The following is a 22,054-nucleotide window of genomic DNA, read 5'->3' as shown; positions in this document are numbered from 1 at the left end:
TAAAGAGGAACTGCAGCCTGCTCACATAATTTGTAATAAAAACATCTTTGCCATTCTGAAGCTTCCCTCCAACGACTTTGCATATTATTTTATATATACTGTGATTCTGTACTTGCCAAATATGCTGCAGAAATCTCCCTCCGCGGACTCTGGCTGCAATCATTTTAACTGTGGGCAGCTGAAGCTAAAATAATGTGAAATAAAATAACATAGAACTTTAACAATATATCGGGAGACATTGCAACCCGATGGGCCGCTTAAGCCCGGGAATGGGACCATGAGGGGAGTGTGACGTAAGCAAGGATTGCAACATGTCCGTATGATATAGCCCATTACCGAGCCAAGGATACATGGAAAGGGTGATCACCAGAAAAGTAGGGGGTTCGAGGATCAGGTGTGCCCCCGAGTACAAAAGAAAGGGAAGCAAGAGAAATAGAAAGGAAGTTTACAGGTAGGGCCTCTCGCCCAGGAAATAGGACTAGTTTCAGAAGGTCAGTCTGATTGCGCCATCTGTGTATACAAAATGGTGCCAGGGTCTCCAGGTCTCAGGGAAGGTCTCCAAGGTAGTGGTGAGATCCTCCATATCTCTCAGTTAATTTACTTTAGCAAACCACAGGGAAATGGAAGGGGGGTTCTCTGATCTCCAACAGAGGGTGCCCTTGTTGTTTTAACTTTGGATAGTAAAACATTTTTTTTTTCTGCCAGTAAACACCATATACAGACCACTTCCTGTTTCTTGTCTAGTAAAAAGCCTAGGCTTATGAACACCATGCACAGCTCTCTATCGCTCTTGTGAGAGTTTGCCAGGAAGGAAGGGGGGATGAGTCATAAGAGGATCAATGAGAGCTGCAGAGCTGAAGGTGTGCCTCTGTGTAAATCCAGGAAGTGAACAGGCAGCAGCTTCAGCTGCCCACAGTTAAAATGGATGCAGCCAGACTCAGTGGAGGGAGTTTTCTGCAGCATATTTGAAAAGTACAGAATCACAGTATATATAAAACAATATGCAAAGTGGTTGGAGGGAAACAGAATGGCAAATATGTTTTTTATTACAAATTATGTGAGCAGACTGCAGTTCTTCTTTAAAGTGTCAGTTCACCTTTCTATAAAAATGAAGAGGTGATCTATCACCGTACACCCTCCCCACCCCCGAGTCCTTGCTGTACTTATCTTGTGGATACTGAGCTGTCAGGATAGAACTTTTAACCACTTCAATACCGGGCACTTTCACCCCCTTCCTGCCCAGGCCAATTTTCAGCTTTCAGTGCTGTCACACTTTGAATGACATTTGTGTGGTCATGCAACAATGTACCCTTGTGAGATTTTTCTAATTTTTTGAGACATATAGAACTTTTCTTTGGTAATATTTAATCACCACTGGGGTTTATATTTTTTTGCTAAAGAAACAAAAAAAATACTGAAAATTTTGAAAACAAAAAGGTTTTTTTTTTTTTTGTTTCTGTTATAAAACTGAAAATAAGTAATTTTTCTTCTTTACTGATGTGCGCTGATTAGGCTGCACTGATGGCCACTGGTGAAGCTGCACTGGTGTACACTGATGAGGCTGCGCTGAGGAGGAGGCACTGACGAAGCTGCACTGATGGACACCGATTGGCACTGATAATCAGGGCATAGGGGTCACAGAGTGCACCCGATGAACGCCCCAGGGGGCTCACGGCAGGCATGTACTGAGAGGACGTCCATGGACACCCTCCCAGAACAAGAAAGCCATGCTGTTCTTTGGCTTCTTTGGGCTATTGCACGGTACTTAGATGGTTAAAGTGCATGAACTCTCAGTATTTAAAATCATATATTCATTCATAAAGAATTTGCATAGCCATTTGCCAAGTGAAAGTGCATGTACATTCATTTTGTGCAGATCTGGCCTAAAAAAAACTAATGTAAGTATACTATGTCCTGAGCTGGTTGAGTATAAATTATTAATTTAAAACTGAAAATACTGCATTTGGCCACTAGATGGAACGAAGTATCATAGAGATTTCCTATAATACTTGGTTACATCTAGTGGCCAATTGCAGTACTGTTCATTTAAAATCAATGATTTACATTTAAACAGCACATAAATAGCCTATTTACATTTGTTTTTGCCTCCTTCACACACAAGGAAAGAACTTTCAGTGGGCGAATTCCTTTTCAACTGCTTTCTGTCCAGCGACTTACCGGTACATCGCTGGATAGGATGAGATCTGTTTTTCAGCCAGCGACACCCTTTAAAGTAAAAGTAATCCTAACGGCTATAGAGCCACTGTGTTACATTTACAGGCGGTGGAAGGGGGTCCCACTTCTGTCCTGCCGCCGCCTTTACTGGGCTCTCCCAAGCAATCAGGGAGCCCGGTTAGTTTGCGACCCGTGGCATCCAGTTCCTGGGACACAGTGAGAGGGCACTGACAGGTGGCTGTGATGGGCACTGATAGGTGGTACTGATAGGTGGTACTGATTGGCACTGACAGGTGGCACTGATGGGCAGCACTGATGATGAGGTACCGAGAGATTACTGACAGGTGTCACTGTTAGGCACTGATTGGCACTGTGGTGGGCACTGTGGTGGGCTCTGATTGGCACTGTGGTGGGCACTGGCACACTTTATTGTTGGGACACTGCTGGGCACTGATTTACCGGTGATTTGCACAACTGAGGGGGCTGTGCTGATAATTATCAGCACAGACCCCCCCTCCGACAGGGAGAGCCGCCGATTGGCTCTCCCTGTCAGCGCAAACTGAGAAATGCCATTTACTGGCACTTCCTGGATCACGCGATGATCAGCTGTGATTGGTCACAGCTGATCACATGGTAAGAAGCCTCTGACAGAGGCTCCTTATCACGATCGGAGATGCGGCATGTCAGACTGACACGCAGCACTGAGCACCCCCGCGGGCGCGTGCCGCCATGTTATCCTGCTGGACGTCATATGACGCCCAGTCAGGATAACAGAACCACTTCCCGGCCGTCATTCTGCATACGACAGCCGGGAAGTGGTTAAATTGTCACCTATGGAGATTTTAAGGTACTGCAGTTTGGTGCTGTTCCACGGGCGTACGCAATTTTTTAAGCATGACATGTTTGGTACAGATTTACTCGGCATACCATCATCTTTTATAGTTTACCAAAACTTTAGGCATTATATTGTGTTTTTGTGCATTTAAATTAATTCAAGTGTATTTTTTCCGAAACATTTGCATTTGAAAACCGCTGCGCAAATATCATGTGACTTAAAAATATGCAACACCCACCATTTTATTCTCCAGGGCCTCTGCTTTAAAAAAAAACAAAAAAATATGTTTGGAGGTTTTAAATCATTTTCTATCAAACAAAATATGTTTTTTTACATGTAGGAGAGAAATGTCAGAACTGGGCCGGACTGGAAGTGGTTAAACAACCCCTTGGGGTAGGTATCTGACATGAGTAATAGAAGACAAGATGCATGGCCTGACAGCTAATTACAGTGACTTGAAAAAGTATTCATACCCCTTGAAATTTTCCACATTTTGTCATGTTACAACCAAAAACGTAAATTAATTTTATTGGGATTTTATGTGATAGACCAACACAAAGTGGCACATAATTGTGAAGTGGAAAAAAAATGATAAATGGTTTTCAAAATTTTTTACAAATAAATATCTGAAAAGTGTGGTGTGCATTTATTTTCAGCCCCCAAGTCAATACGCAATTGGATTTAGGTCTGGACTGGGCCATTCTAACACATGAACATGCTTTGATCTAAACGATTCCATCGTAGCTCTGTTTAGGTGAACCTCCGCCCCAGTCTCAAGTCTTTTGCGGACTCTAACAAGTTTTCTTCTAAGATTGCCCTGTATTTGGCTCCATCCATCTTTCCATCAACTCTGACCAACTTCCCTGTCGCTGCTGAAGAAAAGCATCCCCACAACATGATGCTGCCTCCACCATGTTTCACGGTGGGGATGGTGTGTTCAGGGTGATGCGCAGTGTTAGTTTTCCACCACACATAGCGTTTTGCTTTTAGGATAAAAAGTTAATATTTGGTCTCATCTGACCAGAGCACCTTCTTCCACATGTTTGCTGTGTCCCCCACATGGCTTCTTGCCAAACTGCCAATTTTATGGCTTTCTTTCAACAATGTCTTTCTTCTTGCCACTCTTCCATAAAGGCCAGATTTGTGGAGTGCAGGACTAATAGTTGTCCTGTGGACAGATTCTCCCACCTGAGCTGTGGATCTCTACAGTTCCTCCAGAGTTGCCATGGGCCTCTTGGCTGCTTCTCTGATGAATGCTCTCCTTGCCCGGCCTGTCAGTTTAGGTGGACAGCCATGTCTTGGTAGGTTTGCAGTTGTGCCATACTCTTTCCATTCTTGGATGATGGATTGAATAGTGCTCCGTGAGATGTTCAAAGCTTGGGATATTCTTTTATAACCTAACCCTACTTTAAAATTCTCCACAACTTTAGCCCTGACCTAACTGGTGAGTTCCTTGGCCTTCAAGATGCTGTTTGTTCACTAAGGTTCTCTAACAAACCTCTGAGGGCTTCACAGAATATGATATGTGCCACTTTGTGTTGGTCTATCACATAAAATCCCAATAAAATAAATTTTAAGTTTTTGGTTGTAACCTGACAAATGGGGAAAATTTCAATGGGTATGAATACTTTTTCAAGGCACTGTATGTTGGTTTATCTTCTTCGGTAGTGGGGATTGGGAAATAACTGAAATCTCACAGAAATATTGAAATCTTGATTGACTAAAGTCCATGTAAAATTTACAATAAACTTTACTTGGCGATCACATCTAGGACCTGCTGCTCGCTCTTTGAAGCCTCTCCTTTGAAGCTGGTGTGTACTCTCAGGTGCGAGACTGGACCTATCTATGAAACATTTCCCGCATTCAACATGAATATGGCTTCTTCCCATGGTGAACCTTTTCATGCTTTGTAAGACCCGCTTTATGGGAATAACATTTACCACATTGAGAACAGGAGTAAGGCTTATCCCCCGTGTGAGTCCGCTGATGTGAAATAAGACAGTCCCTCCGGGTGAAACACTTCCCGCACTCAGGACAGGAAAACGTCTTGTCGGCTGTGTGAAGCCTCTGATGGTTCGAAAGATTACGCCTTCCTGTAAACCGCTTTCCACATATCGAGCACGAATATGGCTTCACCCCGGTGTGAGTCAGACGATGTTTGGCCAGAGTCTGTTGCAGCCTGAAACTCTTCCCGCACTCGGAGCACTCGTGTGGCTTCTCCCCGGTATGCATCATGTGATGTTTAGCGAGACTTTGTTTTAGCGGAAATCGCTTTCCGCATTCGGAACACGAAAACGGCTTCTCGCCCGTGTGCGTTTTGCGATGTCGGACGAGCTGCGACTTCTGTACAAAACGTCTGCCGCAGTCAGAACAGGAAAACTGTAATTCGCCAGTGTGGATTTTTTGATGGGTTTGCAACTGGGAATTATAAAGGAAACCTTTCCCGCATTCGGGGCAGGAGTATGGCTTCTCTCCCGTGTGACTCATCTGATGCCGGACGACACATGACTTCTGGATAAAACATTTGCCGCAGATAGAACATGAAAATGGCTTCTCACCGGTGTGGCTTTTTTCGTGTCTCTGAAGAATGGTCCTATTAGAACAGAGTTTCCCACATTCGGAACAGGCGTACGGCCTCTCCACTGTGGAAGTTTTTCTATTTCTGCATGGACGCTGTGATAGATCTGCATGGTGGAGGACATGTGGTGTGTGGTTTGGGGTAATGGCTGTTTCTTCTGCAGAATCTGAAGTGATGCCATCATCCCCTGAGCTTACAGGACTTTCTTTTATTCGGTTTGCTCTGAATTGTCTCTCTAAGGAAAACAAGCAGCAAAAAATGTTAAAGTGGTTGTAAACCTCAGACATGAAATAGGAACAAAGCATATCCCTCTATAGTGTGTACTTGTCTCAATCCAGAACACTAAGCGTCATTTCTGTCTGCTGCTTCCCTCTGCTATCTGCATGAGACACTTCTGACATGTTTTCCTGACACCAAGAGATAAAAAGGTGACAGCACACAGCCTGTGATTGACAGCCCCAGTTCTATTCCTGGGTGCTGTGTGAAGGGGGGGTGTCCCTTCCCTCCAATCAGCTCTCAGAGATCTCCTTACTGAGCTCTGCAGAGTGTAACCTTAACTCTCTGCACCCTGCTTACTGAAAGCTTAGACAAGCTGTATAAATTATAGACTTTGAACAGATGTAGAGCAGATAAACAGGTACAACTTATGTAGAAGGAATTGTTTCATCTCTGTGTATCACCTGGGGATATGTAAGGGTTTACAGCTTACTTTACTCCAGTCACCCCTTCAGTCTACAGTACTGAAATCTCTTACATATTTCACATTTTAATGACTGCCGTTTTATTTTTATTTTTTTACATTTGGTGTTGATTTCTCGCTATGACTCCACTAAGGAGTTTTCATTCGTTTCCTGTCCCTGTGACACCTGTAAAAAATATATATATATATATATATATAGGAGGAGTGTGTTGTACCGCAGTTCTTAGCCTTTTCTGCTATACTAAACAAAATCTATTTTTGGTCTTATTCCTGCTAGAGAGATTTCCTGTCACTTCCTGTCTTGACAGGAAATGAGGGTAAGTCCCCCCAACAAGGCAATATAGAGGTTCCCCAGCATAATTTCCATACATGTAAAGCCACACTATCTTGTCAAGGCCTCTCTGATAAGTGAGGTTCCTAACTATAAACCAGGGGTGTCAAACTTAATTTCATTGTGGGTAGCAGTATGATTGCCTCAAAGGGCTGGTTGTATTTGGAGTACATTATGTACAGAGTGCAGAGTTCAGGATTATGCTGCATACAGGATAATGATGCATACAGAGTGCACAGTTCAGAGGTGCACTAAGTACAGAGTGCAGGGTTCAGAAGTGCATTACATACAGAGTTCAGGGGTGCACAGATTGCAGGGTTTAGGGGTGAGCTACATACAGAGTGCAGGGTTCCGGTGTGTGTTACGTACAGAATGCAGGGTTCCGGTGTGTGTTACGTACAGAATGCAGAGTTCAGGGGTGGGTTATGCACAGTGTGCAGGGTTTAGGGGGGAAGGGAAATAAGTCAGAGTGCAGGGTTTAGGAGTGCATTACGTACAGAGTTCAGGAGTGCGCTACGTATGGAGTGCAGGGTTTAGGGGTGCGCTATATACAGAGTTCAAGGGTGGGCTGCACACAGAGTACAGGCTTTAGGGGTGCAATAAGTACAGAGTGAAGAGTTCAGGAGTGCATTACTTACAGAGTTCAGGAGTGTGCTATGTACAGAGTGCAGGGTTTGGTTTAGGGGTGGGCTACGTACAGAGTGCAGGGTTTAGGGGTGGGCTACGTACAGAGTGCAGGGGTTCCGGAGTGCATTAGGTACAGAGTTCAAGGTTCAGAAGTGCGTTAGGTACAGAGTTTGGGGGTGAGCTATGTACAGATTGCAGGGTTTAGGGGTGGGATGCGTAGATAGTGCAGGGTTCCAGTGTGTGTTACGTACAGAATGCAGTCCAGGGGTGTGCTGTGTACAGAGTGCAGGGTTTAGGAATGTGCAACTCCAACCCCCACCCCAAAGCTTCCTTGCATCTCTCTCTCCTACCTTGCCCGGCTCTAGTACCTCCCCTGTGTATGCGGCTCTGCCTTGTCTTTCAGGGAGATTGTGCTCTCTCTCAGATTCTGGAGATCTGTCCCTGCCGTGAGTGCATGTAGGGATCTGTTAGTTCTGGAAGCCACTGAGAGCAAAGCTGTCCCTTGTAAATATAAAAGGCTTCTGTGTTTACAAGTGACAATGGGGAGAGGGAGCAGAGAGTTAGAGCCGGAGGCGGCGAAATAGAGTTCTGCCACGCTCTGGCTGCAAAACTGGGTGCAAGGTCCACATGACAAGGCTTGGCAGGCCAGATTTGCATGCCCTTGTGTTTGACATATGTTCTGTAAACTGTGTCAACTATAACAGCCATCAGTTCTCAACTATAACAGCCGTGAGTTCCCAACTATGACAGCCGTGAGTTCCCAACTATGACAGCCATGAGTTCCCAACTATGACAGCCATGAGTTCCCAACTATGACAGCCGTGAGTTCCCAACTATGACAGCCGTGAGTTCCCAACTATGACAGCCGTGAGTTCCCAACTATGACAGCCGTGAGTTCCCAGCTATGACAGCCGTGAGTTCCCAACTATGACAGCCGTGAGTTCCCAACTATGACAGCCCTGAGTTCCCAACTATGACAGCCGTGAGTTCCCAACTATGACAGCCATGAGTTCCCAACTATGACAGCCGTGAGTTCCCAACTATGACAGCCATGAGTTCCCAACTATGACAGCCGTGAGTTCCCAACTATGACAGCCGTGAGTTCCCAACTATGACAGCCATGAGTTCCCAACTATGACAGCCGTGAGTTCCCAACTATGACAGCCGTGAGTTCCCAGCTATGACAGCCTTGCACAAACCGAGAGCTGGCTCACCTGGAGGCTGCCCTTTCTTCCTTAAAGGAAAAGCAACACACCAGAAGCCCAACATCACTCAAGGCAGAAGAAAACCCCATATGTATGTCTGCACCCAATCCAACAAAGCAACAATAAGAACCGCTCAGATCAATTTAAAACTAGCAAAAAGTCCCCAACAGAGAGACAGGTGGCAATACGATGATAGAGGTTTTAATTCTTCCCCTCCCTACATTTAAAACAAAAGAAAACATTTTGGCTGGAATAGGGCTTTAGTATGGCTGCACAACAAAGTGAGACCTGCAAGGAGGTCGGGGGCTCCTGACTCCCCCACTGGACACATAGTGTCTCCCCATTACTGTCTACTGACAGAGGAGGGGGGAGAAGAAGAGATTGTTGTAGTGACTGAACAAGGAGAATCTGGGACTCTTCTCTGGATTTAGTGTTTATTACTCACCTGTGCTGATCTCTGGAGGGAATTTCCTCCTCTTTACATGGATCATCACCCATCACATTTGTCTCATGTTCTTCACTTATTCAACTACACTATGTAAACCAACACAGTAGGATGAATACCCAATAGGGAGTACCCTAAAAGTGGATATGTTATTCGTATTTATACTCACCTGTGCTGATCTCTATAGGAATGTCCTCCTCTTTAGTTTTCACAAGTTCATTTTCCTCCTTCTCGGATTTAATGTCTCTCTGAGTGGTTCTGGTGTCTCCGGAGTCTGTGAACAAAAGATGAGAATGAAGCCCCTTGAATATGTAAGGAGGGATCCACCAAAAATGTGTCGGTAGGGAAAGACTGGTCACGTCTCTTGCCGGTAATGAGGAAAAAGTGCAGAAATTTTCAAATTCGATCAAAATTTAGAAATTTGGTTCAGCAGGGACCAGACGTATTTCCATCAGTGTGTGGCCAAACACACTTGAGGAACACTTTTTTTTTTTGATCGGGGGCTGCAGCTGCTGATCCGTGTATTGTTGCAGCAGCATATGCCACTGTTGGAATACAATGCCCCAGTGAAGAGCGATTCCTCCATCCACCTCGTTTGTGTAAATGAACAAATCTGCCCGCTGGATGAAAAAAAAAAAAAAATTGTCCAGCTTAATAGAGGCTGATGTCTCCTGACTCCCCCACTGGACACATACTGTCTCCTCATTACTGTCTACTGACAGAGGAGGGGGGAGAAGAAGAGATTGTTGTAGTGATTGAACAAGGAGAATCTGGGACTCTTCTCTGGATTTAGTGTTTATTACTCACCTGTGTTGATCTCTGGAGGGAATTTCCTCCTCTTTACATGGATCATCACCCATCACATTTGTCTCATGTTCTTCACTTATTCAACTACACTATGTAAACCAACACAGTAGGATGAATACCCAATAGGGAGTACCCTAAAAGTGGATATGTTATTCGTATTTATACTCACCTGTGCTGATCTCTATAGGAATGTCCTCCTCTTTAGTTTTCACAAGTTCATTTTCCTCCTTCTCGGATTTAATGTCTCTCTGAGTGGTTCTGGTGTCTCCGGAGTCTGTGAACAAAAGATGAGAATGAAGCCCCTTGAATATGTAAGGAGGGATCCACCAAAAATGTGTCGGTAGGGAAAGACTGGTCACGTCTCTTGCCGGTAATGAGGAAAAAGTGCAGAAATTTTCAAATTCGATCAAAATTTAGAAATTTGGTTCAGCAGGGACCAGACGTATTTCCATCAGTGTGTGGCCAAACACACTTGAGGAACACTTTTTTTTTTTGATCGGGGGCTGCAGCTGCTGATCCGTGTATTGTTGCAGCAGCATATGCCACTGTTGGAATACAATGCCCCAGTGAAGAGCGATTCCTCCATCCACCTCGTTTGTGTAAATGAACAAATCTGCCCGCTGGATGAAAAAAAAAAAAAAATTGTCCAGCTTAATAGAGGCTGATGTCTCCTGACTCCCCCACTGGGCACATACTGTCTCCTCATTACTGTCTACTGACAGAGGAGGGGGGAGAAGAAGAGATTGTTGTACTGACTGAACAAGGAGAATCTGGGACTCTTCTCTGGATTTAGTGTTTATTACTCACCTGTGCTGATCTCTGGAGGGGTTTCCTCCTTCTTACATGGGCAATCACCCTTTGTCTCAAGTTCTTCCACTTTAATATTAATCTTGTCTGCTCTGGTTTCATTATCAATAGGATTTCCATCCTTCATAAAAAAGAAAAATGGTAAACTATACATACTAAGCTTACTAAATGTTATCAATCAACAGACCAACCTAAAGTGTGTACACTAAAAATGTGCTTACTCAACCCAATCAAGCATTTGAATACACAAACTTCAAAAGTTTCATGAATTTTTTTCTTTTTTTAACCACTTCGGCTCCGGAAGGTTTACCCCCCTTCATGACCAGGCCATTTTTTTGCGATACGGCACTGCATTACTTTAACGGACAATTGCACGGTCATACGATGTTGTACCCAAACAAATTGACGTCCTTTTTTCCCCACAGATAGAGCTTTCTTTTGGTGTTATTTGATCACCTCTGCATTTTTTTTAATATAAACAAAAAAGTGCGACAATTAAAAAAAAAAAATATATATATATATATATATATAGTTTGTAGACGCTTTAACCTTTGAGCAAACCAATTAATATATGCTTATTGGGATTTTGTTTACTAAAAATATTTAGCAGAATACATATTGGCCTAAACTGATGAAGAAATTTGATTTTTTACATTTTTTTATTGTGTATGTTTTATAGCAATAATTAAAAAAAAAAAAAAAAAAAAAAAAATTATATATATATATATATATATATATATATATATATATATATATATATATATATATATATATATATATATATATATATATATATATATATATATATATATATATATATATTTATTTTTTTTTTTTACTTATTGCTATAAAACATACACAATAAAAAAATGTAAAAAATCAAATTTCTTCATTTCTTCATCAGTTTAGGCCAATATGTATTCTGCTAAATATTTTTAGTAAACAAAATCCCAATAAGCATATATTAATTGGTTTGCTCAAAGGTTAAAGCGTCTACAAACTATGGGATATTTTTTTCTTTTGTATTAGTAATGGCGGAGATCAGCGACTTATAGCAGGACTGCGATATTTTGGCGAACAAATCGGACACATATTGCAGTGATCAGTGCTAAAAATATGCACTGTCACTGTACTAATGACACTGGCTGGGAAGGGGTTAATATTAGGGGCAATCAAAGGGTTAAATGTATGCCTCTGGGGTGCTTATTTCCTATGTCGGAGGTGCTTTGACTAGGGGAAGGCATTGATCCATGTTCCTTCTTAGCAGAAACACAGGATTAGTACCTTCCCTTCTGACAGAAGGGCAATCTGCCGTGTTTACATAGGAAGATTGTTTTTCTGCCTCTGTACTGTGTAATCGGCGGGTGCCGGTGGACATCAAGTGTGCGATACCCGCTGCTGGGCTCCCGCTGTGTGGAATGCGCCCCAGACCCAGAAGTGTCAGAAGTACGTGATCTGGAGCAGAGCGGCCGCCCTGCCGTGTTATATGTGGAGTGGTTGTTAATTGGTTAAACTATGTCCCATGTGTCCCACTGGTGGCTGATGTTTTCCTGTCTTTTCTAGCCAGTGTAGGTGTTGCATAACCCCGATAGTAAAGATGACTAAATTTGCTCTGTGTCATGTGATGCATGATAAAGAAAAAAATAAACACTTATCTATAGGGGGTATCTCCCTGTCAGAAAAGAAAGTTTGCTGAGTGTTAGGCTGGCCATACATTATACAATTTCCCTTCAGATTTACCAAAACCATATGAGGTCAAACCTAAACACTTTGTTTGTAATCAGGCCGGCCCTTGCACTACATAGTTAAAGGACAATCTAAAGGAAACTGAACAAGAAAATTGTATAAATGTATGACCAGCTTAAAGCGCTAAGCCCCTCTATTGAGGCTGACCTATCTCCTGCGTGAGCTCTGGGCTAATAACCGGCATTCTGTCCAGGCTGCTGAAAGGTGAAACTGCCAATAAATAAAGCCTTTTATTTTCTTTCATGTAATCCTGACAGCTCCATTGACAGTAGTTTGAGTCTCTGTTAGAAGCACCGATCTCATGCAGGAGATAGGACAATCTCCACAGGGGCCTTATGCCCTGTACACACGGGCGGACTTTTCACCAACAAAGGTCCGTCAGTCTTTCCAACGGACTTTCGACTGACTTTTGTTGGACTTCCGACGGACTTTCGAACCATGGACTTGCCTACACACGATCACACCAAAGTCCGACGGATTTGTACGTGATGACGTACGACCGGACTAAAATAAGGAGGTTCATAGCCAATAGCTGCCCTAGCGTGGGTTTTCGTCCGTCGGACTAGCATACAGACGAGCGGATTTTTCGATAGGAACTGGGTCCGGCGGAGTTCCGACGTAAAGATTTTAAACATGTTCCAAATCTAAAGTCCGTTAGATTTTCGACAGAAACAGTCCGCTGAAGGTCCGATGAAGCCCACACATGATCGGATTGTCCACCGGATTCGGCTTGTCGGACCAGTCCGATCGAAAAGTTCACTCGTGTGTACAGGGCATTACAGCTCAACATCTCTGCTCCGACAGGGAGAGAATACAAGTAACCAAAAATATCAAGTAATCCTCAAAGATTGAAAGGTTGTATTTTTATAACAATTCAAAGTGAAATTTCAGGTTACTACAGATGCCTTTTAGTGTTTTTTTTTTTAAGATCTTCCTCTCCTCAATTATTTTACAAAACCTTTAGTCCCCTCTACCTGATCATGGTGAGGGATCTCCTGATGTTCCTGGTAAGGGATCTCCTGATGTTCCTGGTAAGGGATCTCCTGATGTTCCTGGTAAGGGATCTCCTGATTTTCCTGGTAAGGGATCTCCTGATGTTCCTGGTAAGGGATCTCCTGATGTTCCTGGTAAGGGATCTCCTGATGTTCCTGGTGAGGGATCTCCTGATGTTCCTGGTAAGGGATCTCCTGATGTTCCTGGTAAGGGATCTCCTGATGTTCCTGGTAAGGGATCTCCTGATTTTCCTGGTGAGGGATCTCCTGATGTTTCTGGTGAGGGATCTCCTGATGTTCCTGGTAAGGGATCTCCTGATTTTCCTGGTGAGGGATCTCCTGATGTTTCTGGTGAGGGATCTCCTGATGTTCCAGTGTGGAGTCCCGGGAATACAGAGGACGGGGACATCTCTCTGGGGTATTTCTGGATCCATCTGTAGAAAACACACATATGATGCCATAAATATAATGATGTTATATTTGCAAGTGTTGGATGGTGTGAGAAAGACCTCTGCCAAGATGTGCGTCCTTATAGATGCAATTGAGATTCACCCCCCCTGACGAATGCTACTGAGAAAGAAAAAACATTTTACAGTATTTGACAGTTACCCCCAGACAAAAAAGGACATAGGAGGACATTTTCTTTTTTCTAGGGACAACTGTATAACAGAGAATAGTCCTCACTTTGGGAGAATTCCTCTCACTTCCTGTTGTGTCTCTGATGCAGGAAGTAAAGGGAAATTTCTACAATGGTACACAAAAGCAAAGAAATAATCTGGCAGGGGTTTTAACCTATTCCTACTCTACCCAAAACTAAAGAAAAGTTTTGGTTACACATTAACTTTGGAGTTGTTCCCTTCCCTCCACTCATTACCATTCAACTATTCTTTGTAAACCAACACAGCCGGATGAGAAGCATCCTAAAAGTGGATGCGTTTTCCGCGTTTAGTTCTACTCACCTGTGCTGATCTCTATAGGAACTTCCTCCTCTTTAATCCTCACATGTCCTTCTTCCTCCTCCTCAGCTTTGATGTCTCTCTGAGTTTCTCCAGGGTCTGTAAAAAAAAGAGGAGAGTGAAGCCCCCTGGAATGTGTAAGGAGGGACCCCAGAAAATGTATGTGTGGGGAAAGCACAGGTATATCTTTTCTCTATGGAGAAAGACTGGTCACATCTCTTGGCGGATAATACACGACGTGATATGAAGAGGATCGCTGAAGTCTTAAAGTGATACTAAACACACAATGTTTAATCTGCATTGTCCCTTCTATGTCTGTATAGGGATGATGGCACTGTAATTATCTTTAAAAAACGTCTAAGTAACTTTTTCCTAATCGATATCTAGCTGTCACATGACCCAAATTTTTCCCAGCCTGTCTGCAGGGAAATAGTGGCAGGAGGAACTTCTAGTCCTCTGCTGTTGGTCACATGTTAAAAATAAATAAAACATAAAAACAGCTTTTGAGATGAGGAGTGAAAAATAAATAATTAATATCACTAAACTGTTTTAAATTACAAATATACATTTAAAATCAAATCTTTATTATTTGGCAATAACATGGTGTGGGTGGATTGCTGCCAGCCATACATAGTATAGATTTTCTGCAGATTTTTGTCTTCAGATTTACCAAAACCACATAATATGAGGTCAAACCTTAATGCCGCGTACAGACCATCGGACATTCCGACAACAAAGCCGTGGATTTTTTTCCGACGGATGTTGGCTCAAACTTGTCTTACATACGCACGGTCGCACAAATGTTGACCGAAATTCCGAAGGTCAAGAACGTGGTGACGTACAACACATACAACAAGCCGAGAAAAATGAAGTTCAATAGCCAGTGCGGATCTTCTGCTTGATTCCGAGCATGCGTGGACTTTTGTGCGTCGGAATTGTGTACACACGATCAGAATTTCCGACAACAAGTCTTCTTGTCGGAAAATTTGAGAACCTGCTCTCAAACAGTTGTTGGCGGAAATTCCAACAGAAAATGTCCGATGGAGCCTACACACGGTCAGAATTCCCGACAGCAAGCTCACATTGAACATTTGTTGTTGGAAATTCCGATCGTGTGTACGCAGCATTAGAGTTTCAATTTGTATGCAATCAGGCAGGCCCTTGCGCTACATGGTTTTGGTAAATCTGAAGACAAAAATCTGCAGAAAATCTAATAGTGTGTATGGGGCTTTAGACTAACAGAAAGGAGAAGCCTCCACCAACCTACATGTAATACCCCACCCCCACTGTGTTTAGCTGGTTAGTGCTCAGCGCAGAAACTCACTGAAAACTGAGCATGTGCAGAGTTGCCACCACAGCTGCAAAATCCTTAGCTGACTCGGGGACATGAACAGAAGGTGGAGACAGCGAGCCGCAGGATCAACCAGGTCTTTTGCAGAATACAGAAAACGAATCTCATAGTAACTGAGTGAGTATGAGCAGCATGTAATACACCATTTATTGATAGTTTTTTAACGATGTGGGTTTAATGATAATTTAAGCTGACCATACGCTGAACAAAATTTAGAAATTCAGATAAGCAGGGACCAGACATATCTCGATCAGCGTATGGCCATCCCCACTCAACTGGAAACTATTTCTTAATCAACGGCTGTAGCCACTGATCAGTGTATTCTGACAACAGCAGGTGAGGGATTCCTCTACCCACCTCTTTTATTTATATGGAGAAATCTTTTAGGTCTTTTTTCACTCAGCAGGCTGATTAAAAACAAGTGTATGGTCGGCTTAATAGAGGCTGATGGCTCCTGACTCCCCCACTGGGCACATACTTTCTTCCCCATTACTGACAGAGGAGGGGGGAGAAGAAGAGATTGTTGTAGTGACTGAACAAGGAGAATCTGGGACTCTTCTCTGGATTGACAAAAAAAAAAAACAAAACAAAAAAAAAAAATTCGCCCATGGGACTTTAAATGAGGTGTCCATGATGATCACAGGTAAATGAATGTAATAGTATGAAAACTATCAAAGTTTATTAGAATCATTATCATCCAATAAAGGTCATACATATAGATGGCAATCTATATCTCAATCTCTGGATTGAGACTGCATTCACATCTGAGGGATGCAACGCGTTTCGCATCAAAGTAGCTTATCTACCTTTTATTGGCACTGAGCCAAGTCCGTTTTTGCAGGTTTTTTTGTTTGGGGTCCCATTAAAACACAGGAGATTGTTTTAGTGATTGAACAAGGAGAATCTGGGACTCTTCTCTGGATTTAGTGTTTATTACTCACCAGTGCTGATCTCTGGAGGAATGTCCTCCTCCTTACATGGATCATCACCCATCACAGGTTGCTCTTCTTCATCTTCAGCTTTGACAACAATCATAACTTCACCCTGGATAAGACAAAACACATTTTTATGACAAGAATACCTACATAAAGGAATACCTACAAAAAGATCGGGACGTCAGGCAAATGACAATATCCACAGGGCAATACTGTTGATTCATGTACTCCACAAATGAGCTATCTCTTGTCATTGGATATTCAAAAAGCCTATGGCAGTGATGGCGAACCTTGGCACCACAGATGTTTTGAAACTACATTTCCCATGATGCTCAACTACACAGCAGAGTGCATGAGCATCATGAGAAATGTAGTTCCAGAACCTCAGGGGTGCATAGGTTCGCCTTAACTGGCCTATGACATGGATTCTTGGCGATACCTCCATTACATTCTGAAACGCTGGGGCTTTTGCCTCAACTCCCTTCAGTTGGTAGCATCGTTCCCACAATAGTCTCCTGGCTTACATAAAATATGCCAGTTATCAGTTTGCCCTCTTATGAGTCAACAGGTGCATGATGCATGGGTGCCTCCTTTTCTCTCTGCTCTTTGCTCTAGCTATTGAAACCCAAGCTTAAATAAGACTAAAACCCAAATATAAAAGGTGTGGATATAGTGGGTCTCCAAATAAAATCTGTTTGCAGATGATATTCTCCTTTTTTTAATCACATTCCGACAAATATCCACACCTAAACTTTTTACGAATGTTGGCCCGTTTCATACGAATTTTGGGCCTGGAGGCCAACCAGCAAAAATCTAAGTTCCTAACATAACCATCACCCAGCCTGAACTGAGCCAACTACACTCCATAGTCACTTTTTCTTCTTAAACACCACACCACTTACCTTTTTTAGGAATAAACCCCCAAAAATTGCTTAGATAACCTCTATAAAGCAAACTGCCCCCCCTACTGTTAACTCATTTGACTTGCTGACACGTTGGTTTGGTTTGCCATGGTTAGGCAATGTCACTGTGGGGAAAATGACTATACTTCCGAAAATATTAGATCTTTTTAGAGTACTACCGGTTCCAGTTCTGGCTTTCTACAATCTGGTTTCTCCTTCTGCCCGGGTCTCCCTATGTGTCCCTTTCCCCTGTACTGCTAGCTTACCTCCTGTCCTTCCCATCGGCTGCTATGGATTGTTTCAAGGTGGAGAATGGGGACGGGGAGCAGTAAATATGTCATATGTACTGGCCCCTCTCTTTCCTAAGTGAGCACAGTGAGTGATCAGTGTATTTTGGATTTAGAGGGGGAGCACAATGCTTTGCAGGCTACTTAGAAAAAATATAATAAGTGCATATTTTTTTTACCTGCAAAAAAAAAAATGTGCATTTACATTTTTTTTTAAAGGTGAACTTACCCTCTAGGACATCCTGAGAAGATAGCACATGCTTGTTATTCTATTCTAGGCATTTGTCATACTACCAGTCTTTTCTGAAAATATTGTTTTTTGAACTCTATTATCTAAGGCTGGGTTCACACTAGTGCGAACTGGATGTGGGTTCTCCGCATCCAATTCGCAATAGCAGGAGATATCTTCGCTGCGGCTCCGGTGTGATTTGCACAGGAGCCCTGTGCGTCTTTTGGTCCATTTCAGGTCCGAATTCAGCCAAAAATTCCTGTTGTAAGTCACTGCGTGTTCTAATGTGAACCCAGCCTAAAGGTTTAAATAAAAAAAGTAAGAAACTCCAGAAATATCATGATTATTAAGACGCTTGGTTCCATCTACCTGATCAGCCTGAGAGATCTGAGGTTGTTCCTGAAGGATCTCCTGATCCTCCTGTGTGGAGTCCCGGGAATACAGAAGATGGGGACATCTCTCTGGGGGATTTCTGTTACTGGATCCATCTGTAGGAAACACACACACTGGCTGAATACATTGTTTCTATGTCTTTATATCAGAGGATGTGTGTATCTAGGTGGATCCTCAATACTCTTCTCTCCTTTACAAGAAATTAAAGTCTCCTCTTACCCGGTGATGTGAGGGGCAGCCGATTCTCCATCATGATTTCCTTCTCCTCCCTTAGCTTGCACTTGTAAAGTCCTGTAAAAGCTTAGTAACGCGGCATCAGACCTGGACATAGTCCAATCAGTAAACTCATGTGTATTTCAGGGCTAAATTTGTTTTTGCAAGAGGCTCACGCTCCCCCAGTGCTGGGAAGGAACCCCCTTTTCTCATAATAAGAAGACATTATTACCTCCTCCTCACTGGACACACACTCTCACCCCCTCCAGGAAGTATGTGAAAACCACTACAGCTGCTAACTTCCTCCTTCTCTGGTCTACAACAAAATGGCCACACATCCTGTGTTCCGTCAGATTAGGCGACCCATCAGATTTTGTAACGGAAGTGACGTTGCGGCACGGGCATCTTGGTACACCTTGCACTTGCCCACACTAAGCCTACAGTCTGAAGTCGCCAAGCGGACATCTTTTTACACCCACTGAAGTCTTGCATTTCACACTTATTTTTACCAGTAAACTCAGCTTATATCGTGAAATACAGTATTTAGAAACCAGTGACACTGTTTTGATGTTGAATTTTAAAAGCAGCGGCAAGCCTGCTGATCTCACACATTTGCTGAACTGACTGAAGATCGCTGCTTTTAAAATTCAACATCAAAACAGTGTCACAGAGTTCTAAATACTGCATTTCACGATATAAGCTTAGTTTAGTGGTAAAAATACATGTGAAATGCAAGACTTTGGTGGGTGTAAAAAGATGTCTGCTTAGCGACTTCAGACTGTAGGCTTATGCCCCGTACACACGGTCGGATTTTCCGATGGAAAATGTCCGATCGGAGCGTGTTGTCGGAAATTCCGACCATCAGATTTTCCAAAACACAAAGTTTGAGAGCTTGCTATAAAATTTTCCGACAACAAAATCCGTTGTCGGAAATTCCGATCGTGTGTACACAAATCCGATGGACAAAGTGCCACGCATGCTCAGAATAAATAAAGAGATGAAAGCTATTGGCCACTGCCCCGTTTATAGTCCCGACGTACGTGTTTTACGTCACCGCGTTCAGAACGATCGGATTTTCCGACAACTTTGTGTGACCGTGTGTATGCAAGACAAGTTTGAGCCAACATCCGTCGAAAAAAAAAATCCTAGGATTTTGTTGTCGGAATGTCCGAACAAAGTCCGACCGTGTGTACGGGGCATTAGTGTGGGCGAGTGCGGGGTGTACCAAGATGGCCGTGACGGAAAGTCTGTTTCGTTACAAGTTTTGACGGGTCGCCAAATCTGACGAAACACTTGCACTGGGGACCACTGTAATCACACATTCATTACATGTAGATGACATTCACCAGCCAAATAGCTCCCAGCTACAGTTACAATAAATTTCTTTTACATTTTAAACACCTTAAAACGGTCCGAGGATAATGTCCTGTGTGGTCACTGGGAGCTCTTACATCAGAGAATATGATACAAGAGACTGACTGATCATCCACTCACTGTGATCTACAATGGAATGGTGATGGCGTGGGAGGGCCTTTTTCCTTCTGGGTTGAATCTGGCCTTGTGCACAAGGCTTGTCCCCAGTTGTAGGCAAGATTCTCCCTAAGCTATCTAAAATCTGATGACTCCTGGTAGGGATGGGGCTGCATTTGTCTGGCCGAAGGCCGGGTTCTGAAAGAAGCCCGTGGTGTATGCGCCGCTGGGGTGGCAGTCCAGGGGTGCCATAATACTCACTGTGGATCGGGGACTTTGAGTTATTGGCACCAAGGTCACTGCACCATGTCACACTTTTTTCACACCTGCCTCTAGGGCCGGGCCTTTTGGCTGGGACCAGAGGAATTTTCGAGACCTCACTAAGTACTTGGTGGATGGCTTCATCCAATCCCTAGTGAGCAGGGTCCATCTGGTTACAGCCTAGGTGGACTTATGTATTTTGACCCCATCAGGAGCCATGTGCCTCAAAGGGTTCTTCCTCTCCAGGGGAGGACAACATAATCTTTGTGCACTTTTTGGGATGTGTTTTGCACTTTACCTTTTTAATTACTTGGGTTTTTGAGCACAGGATGCGGCCTAAAAAAAAAAAAAAAAAAAACAGATTGAAATGGCTAATGTCAGAGCGTATGCCTATATCCCTGGTGCTCAACCTATAGCCTGCAACGTGAGCCCTTCTCTCCCAGCCTGATTCATACTTGTCCACCTCTCCCCCAGACTGCTTCACCCCTGTCTGCCTCTACTGCAGACTGCTCTGTATTTGGCCGCCTTTCCCCCAGACTGTTCCGTACTTGGCCACTTCTCCTCCAGACTGCTCCATACTTGGCCACCTTCCCCTCAGACTGCTCCGTACTTGGCCGCCTCTCTCTGAGACTGCTCTGTACTTGGCCATCTCTCTTCTAAAATGCTCTGTACTTGGCCACCTCTCCCAGAGACTGCACCATTTCTGGCCACATTTCCCCCAGGCTGCTCTGTACTTGACCACTTCTCCTCCAGAATGCTCCATATTTGGCCACCTCTCCCTCAGACTGCTCTGTACTTGGCCACCTCTCCCCTAGAATGCTCTGTACTTGGCTGCCCCTCCACCACTCCTCCATACTTGGCCGCATCTCCCAAAAGCTGCTCCATACTTGGCCATCTTTCCCAGAGACTGTCCTCGTTCTGGCCACATTTCCCCCAGGCTGCTCCACACTTGGTCACCTCTCCACAGACTGCTCTGTACTTGGCCTCTTCTTCCCCAAGACTGCTCAGTACTTGGCCCATTCTCCTCCAGACTGCTCTGTACTTGGCCTCTTCTCCTCCAGACTGCTTTGTACTTGGCCACTTCTCCAGTCTGCTCTGTACTTGGCATCTTCTTCTCCAGATTGCTTCGTACTTGGCCACTTCCCCTCCAGACTACTTTGTACCTGGCCACTTCTACTTCATACTGCTCTGTATTTGGCCACTTCTCCTCCAGACTGCTCTGTACTTGGCCTCTTCTCCTTCAGACTGCTTCTTACTTGGCCACTTCACATCCATACTGCTCCATATTTGGCCGCCTCTCTCTTAGACTGCTCTGCACTTGGCCACCACTCCCCTAGAATATTTTGTACTTGGCTGCCTCACCCAGACTGCTCTGGACCTGGCTGCCTCTCTTCCAGACCCCACCATTTCTGGTCACGTTTCCCCCAGGCTCCCCCCACACCTGGCCACCTCTCCCCCATTCTGTTCCGAACTTGACTACTTCTCCTCCAAACTGCATCATTCCTGGCTGTCCCTCGCTCAGACTGCTCGGCACTTGACTGCCTCTACCACAGACTTCAGACCCATTTAAGCACAACCTTGTGCACTTTTTGTGATGTGTTTTGCACTTCACCCTTTCAGCCATTTGAGTTTTTGAGCACATGATGCCAATGGGGAAGAAAAGGACTGACATTCATTGTGTCCTACAGGGACTTTCATCCAGCACAGACATGAACAGATGTAACCTGACAACTGTCCAATTCAGCATGTGATTTTGGGCATTAGGATCTAAGCTTGCATGGTGCTTTAGAAAATAATCACCAACCAGTA

The 22,054-nt window shown here is 43.8% G+C and overlaps 1 protein-coding gene across 1 annotated transcript; it reads right to left on the bottom strand.

The window, feature by feature from the left end:
• Positions 1 to 3,234: 3,234 nt before the first annotated feature.
• LOC141121314 (uncharacterized) lies at positions 3,235 to 18,896 on the bottom strand. The gene is given in 10 exon segments (XM_073611084.1): positions 3,235 to 4,876; positions 4,878 to 5,823; positions 9,066 to 9,170; positions 9,873 to 9,977; positions 10,511 to 10,631; positions 13,231 to 13,682; positions 14,208 to 14,303; positions 16,497 to 16,599; positions 18,278 to 18,396; positions 18,521 to 18,896. Coding segments are annotated over 10 exon segments (2,295 nt in total). The 5' UTR covers positions 18,555 to 18,896; the 3' UTR covers positions 3,235 to 4,662.
• Positions 18,897 to 22,054: the final 3,158 nt, after the last annotated feature.

This window comes from Aquarana catesbeiana, unplaced genomic scaffold (assembly GCF_042186555.1).
Source record: "Aquarana catesbeiana isolate 2022-GZ unplaced genomic scaffold, ASM4218655v1 unanchor113, whole genome shotgun sequence".
Taxonomy (NCBI): Eukaryota; Metazoa; Chordata; class Amphibia; order Anura; family Ranidae; genus Aquarana; species Aquarana catesbeiana.
This window is presented reverse-complemented; position numbering and strand designations above follow the sequence as displayed.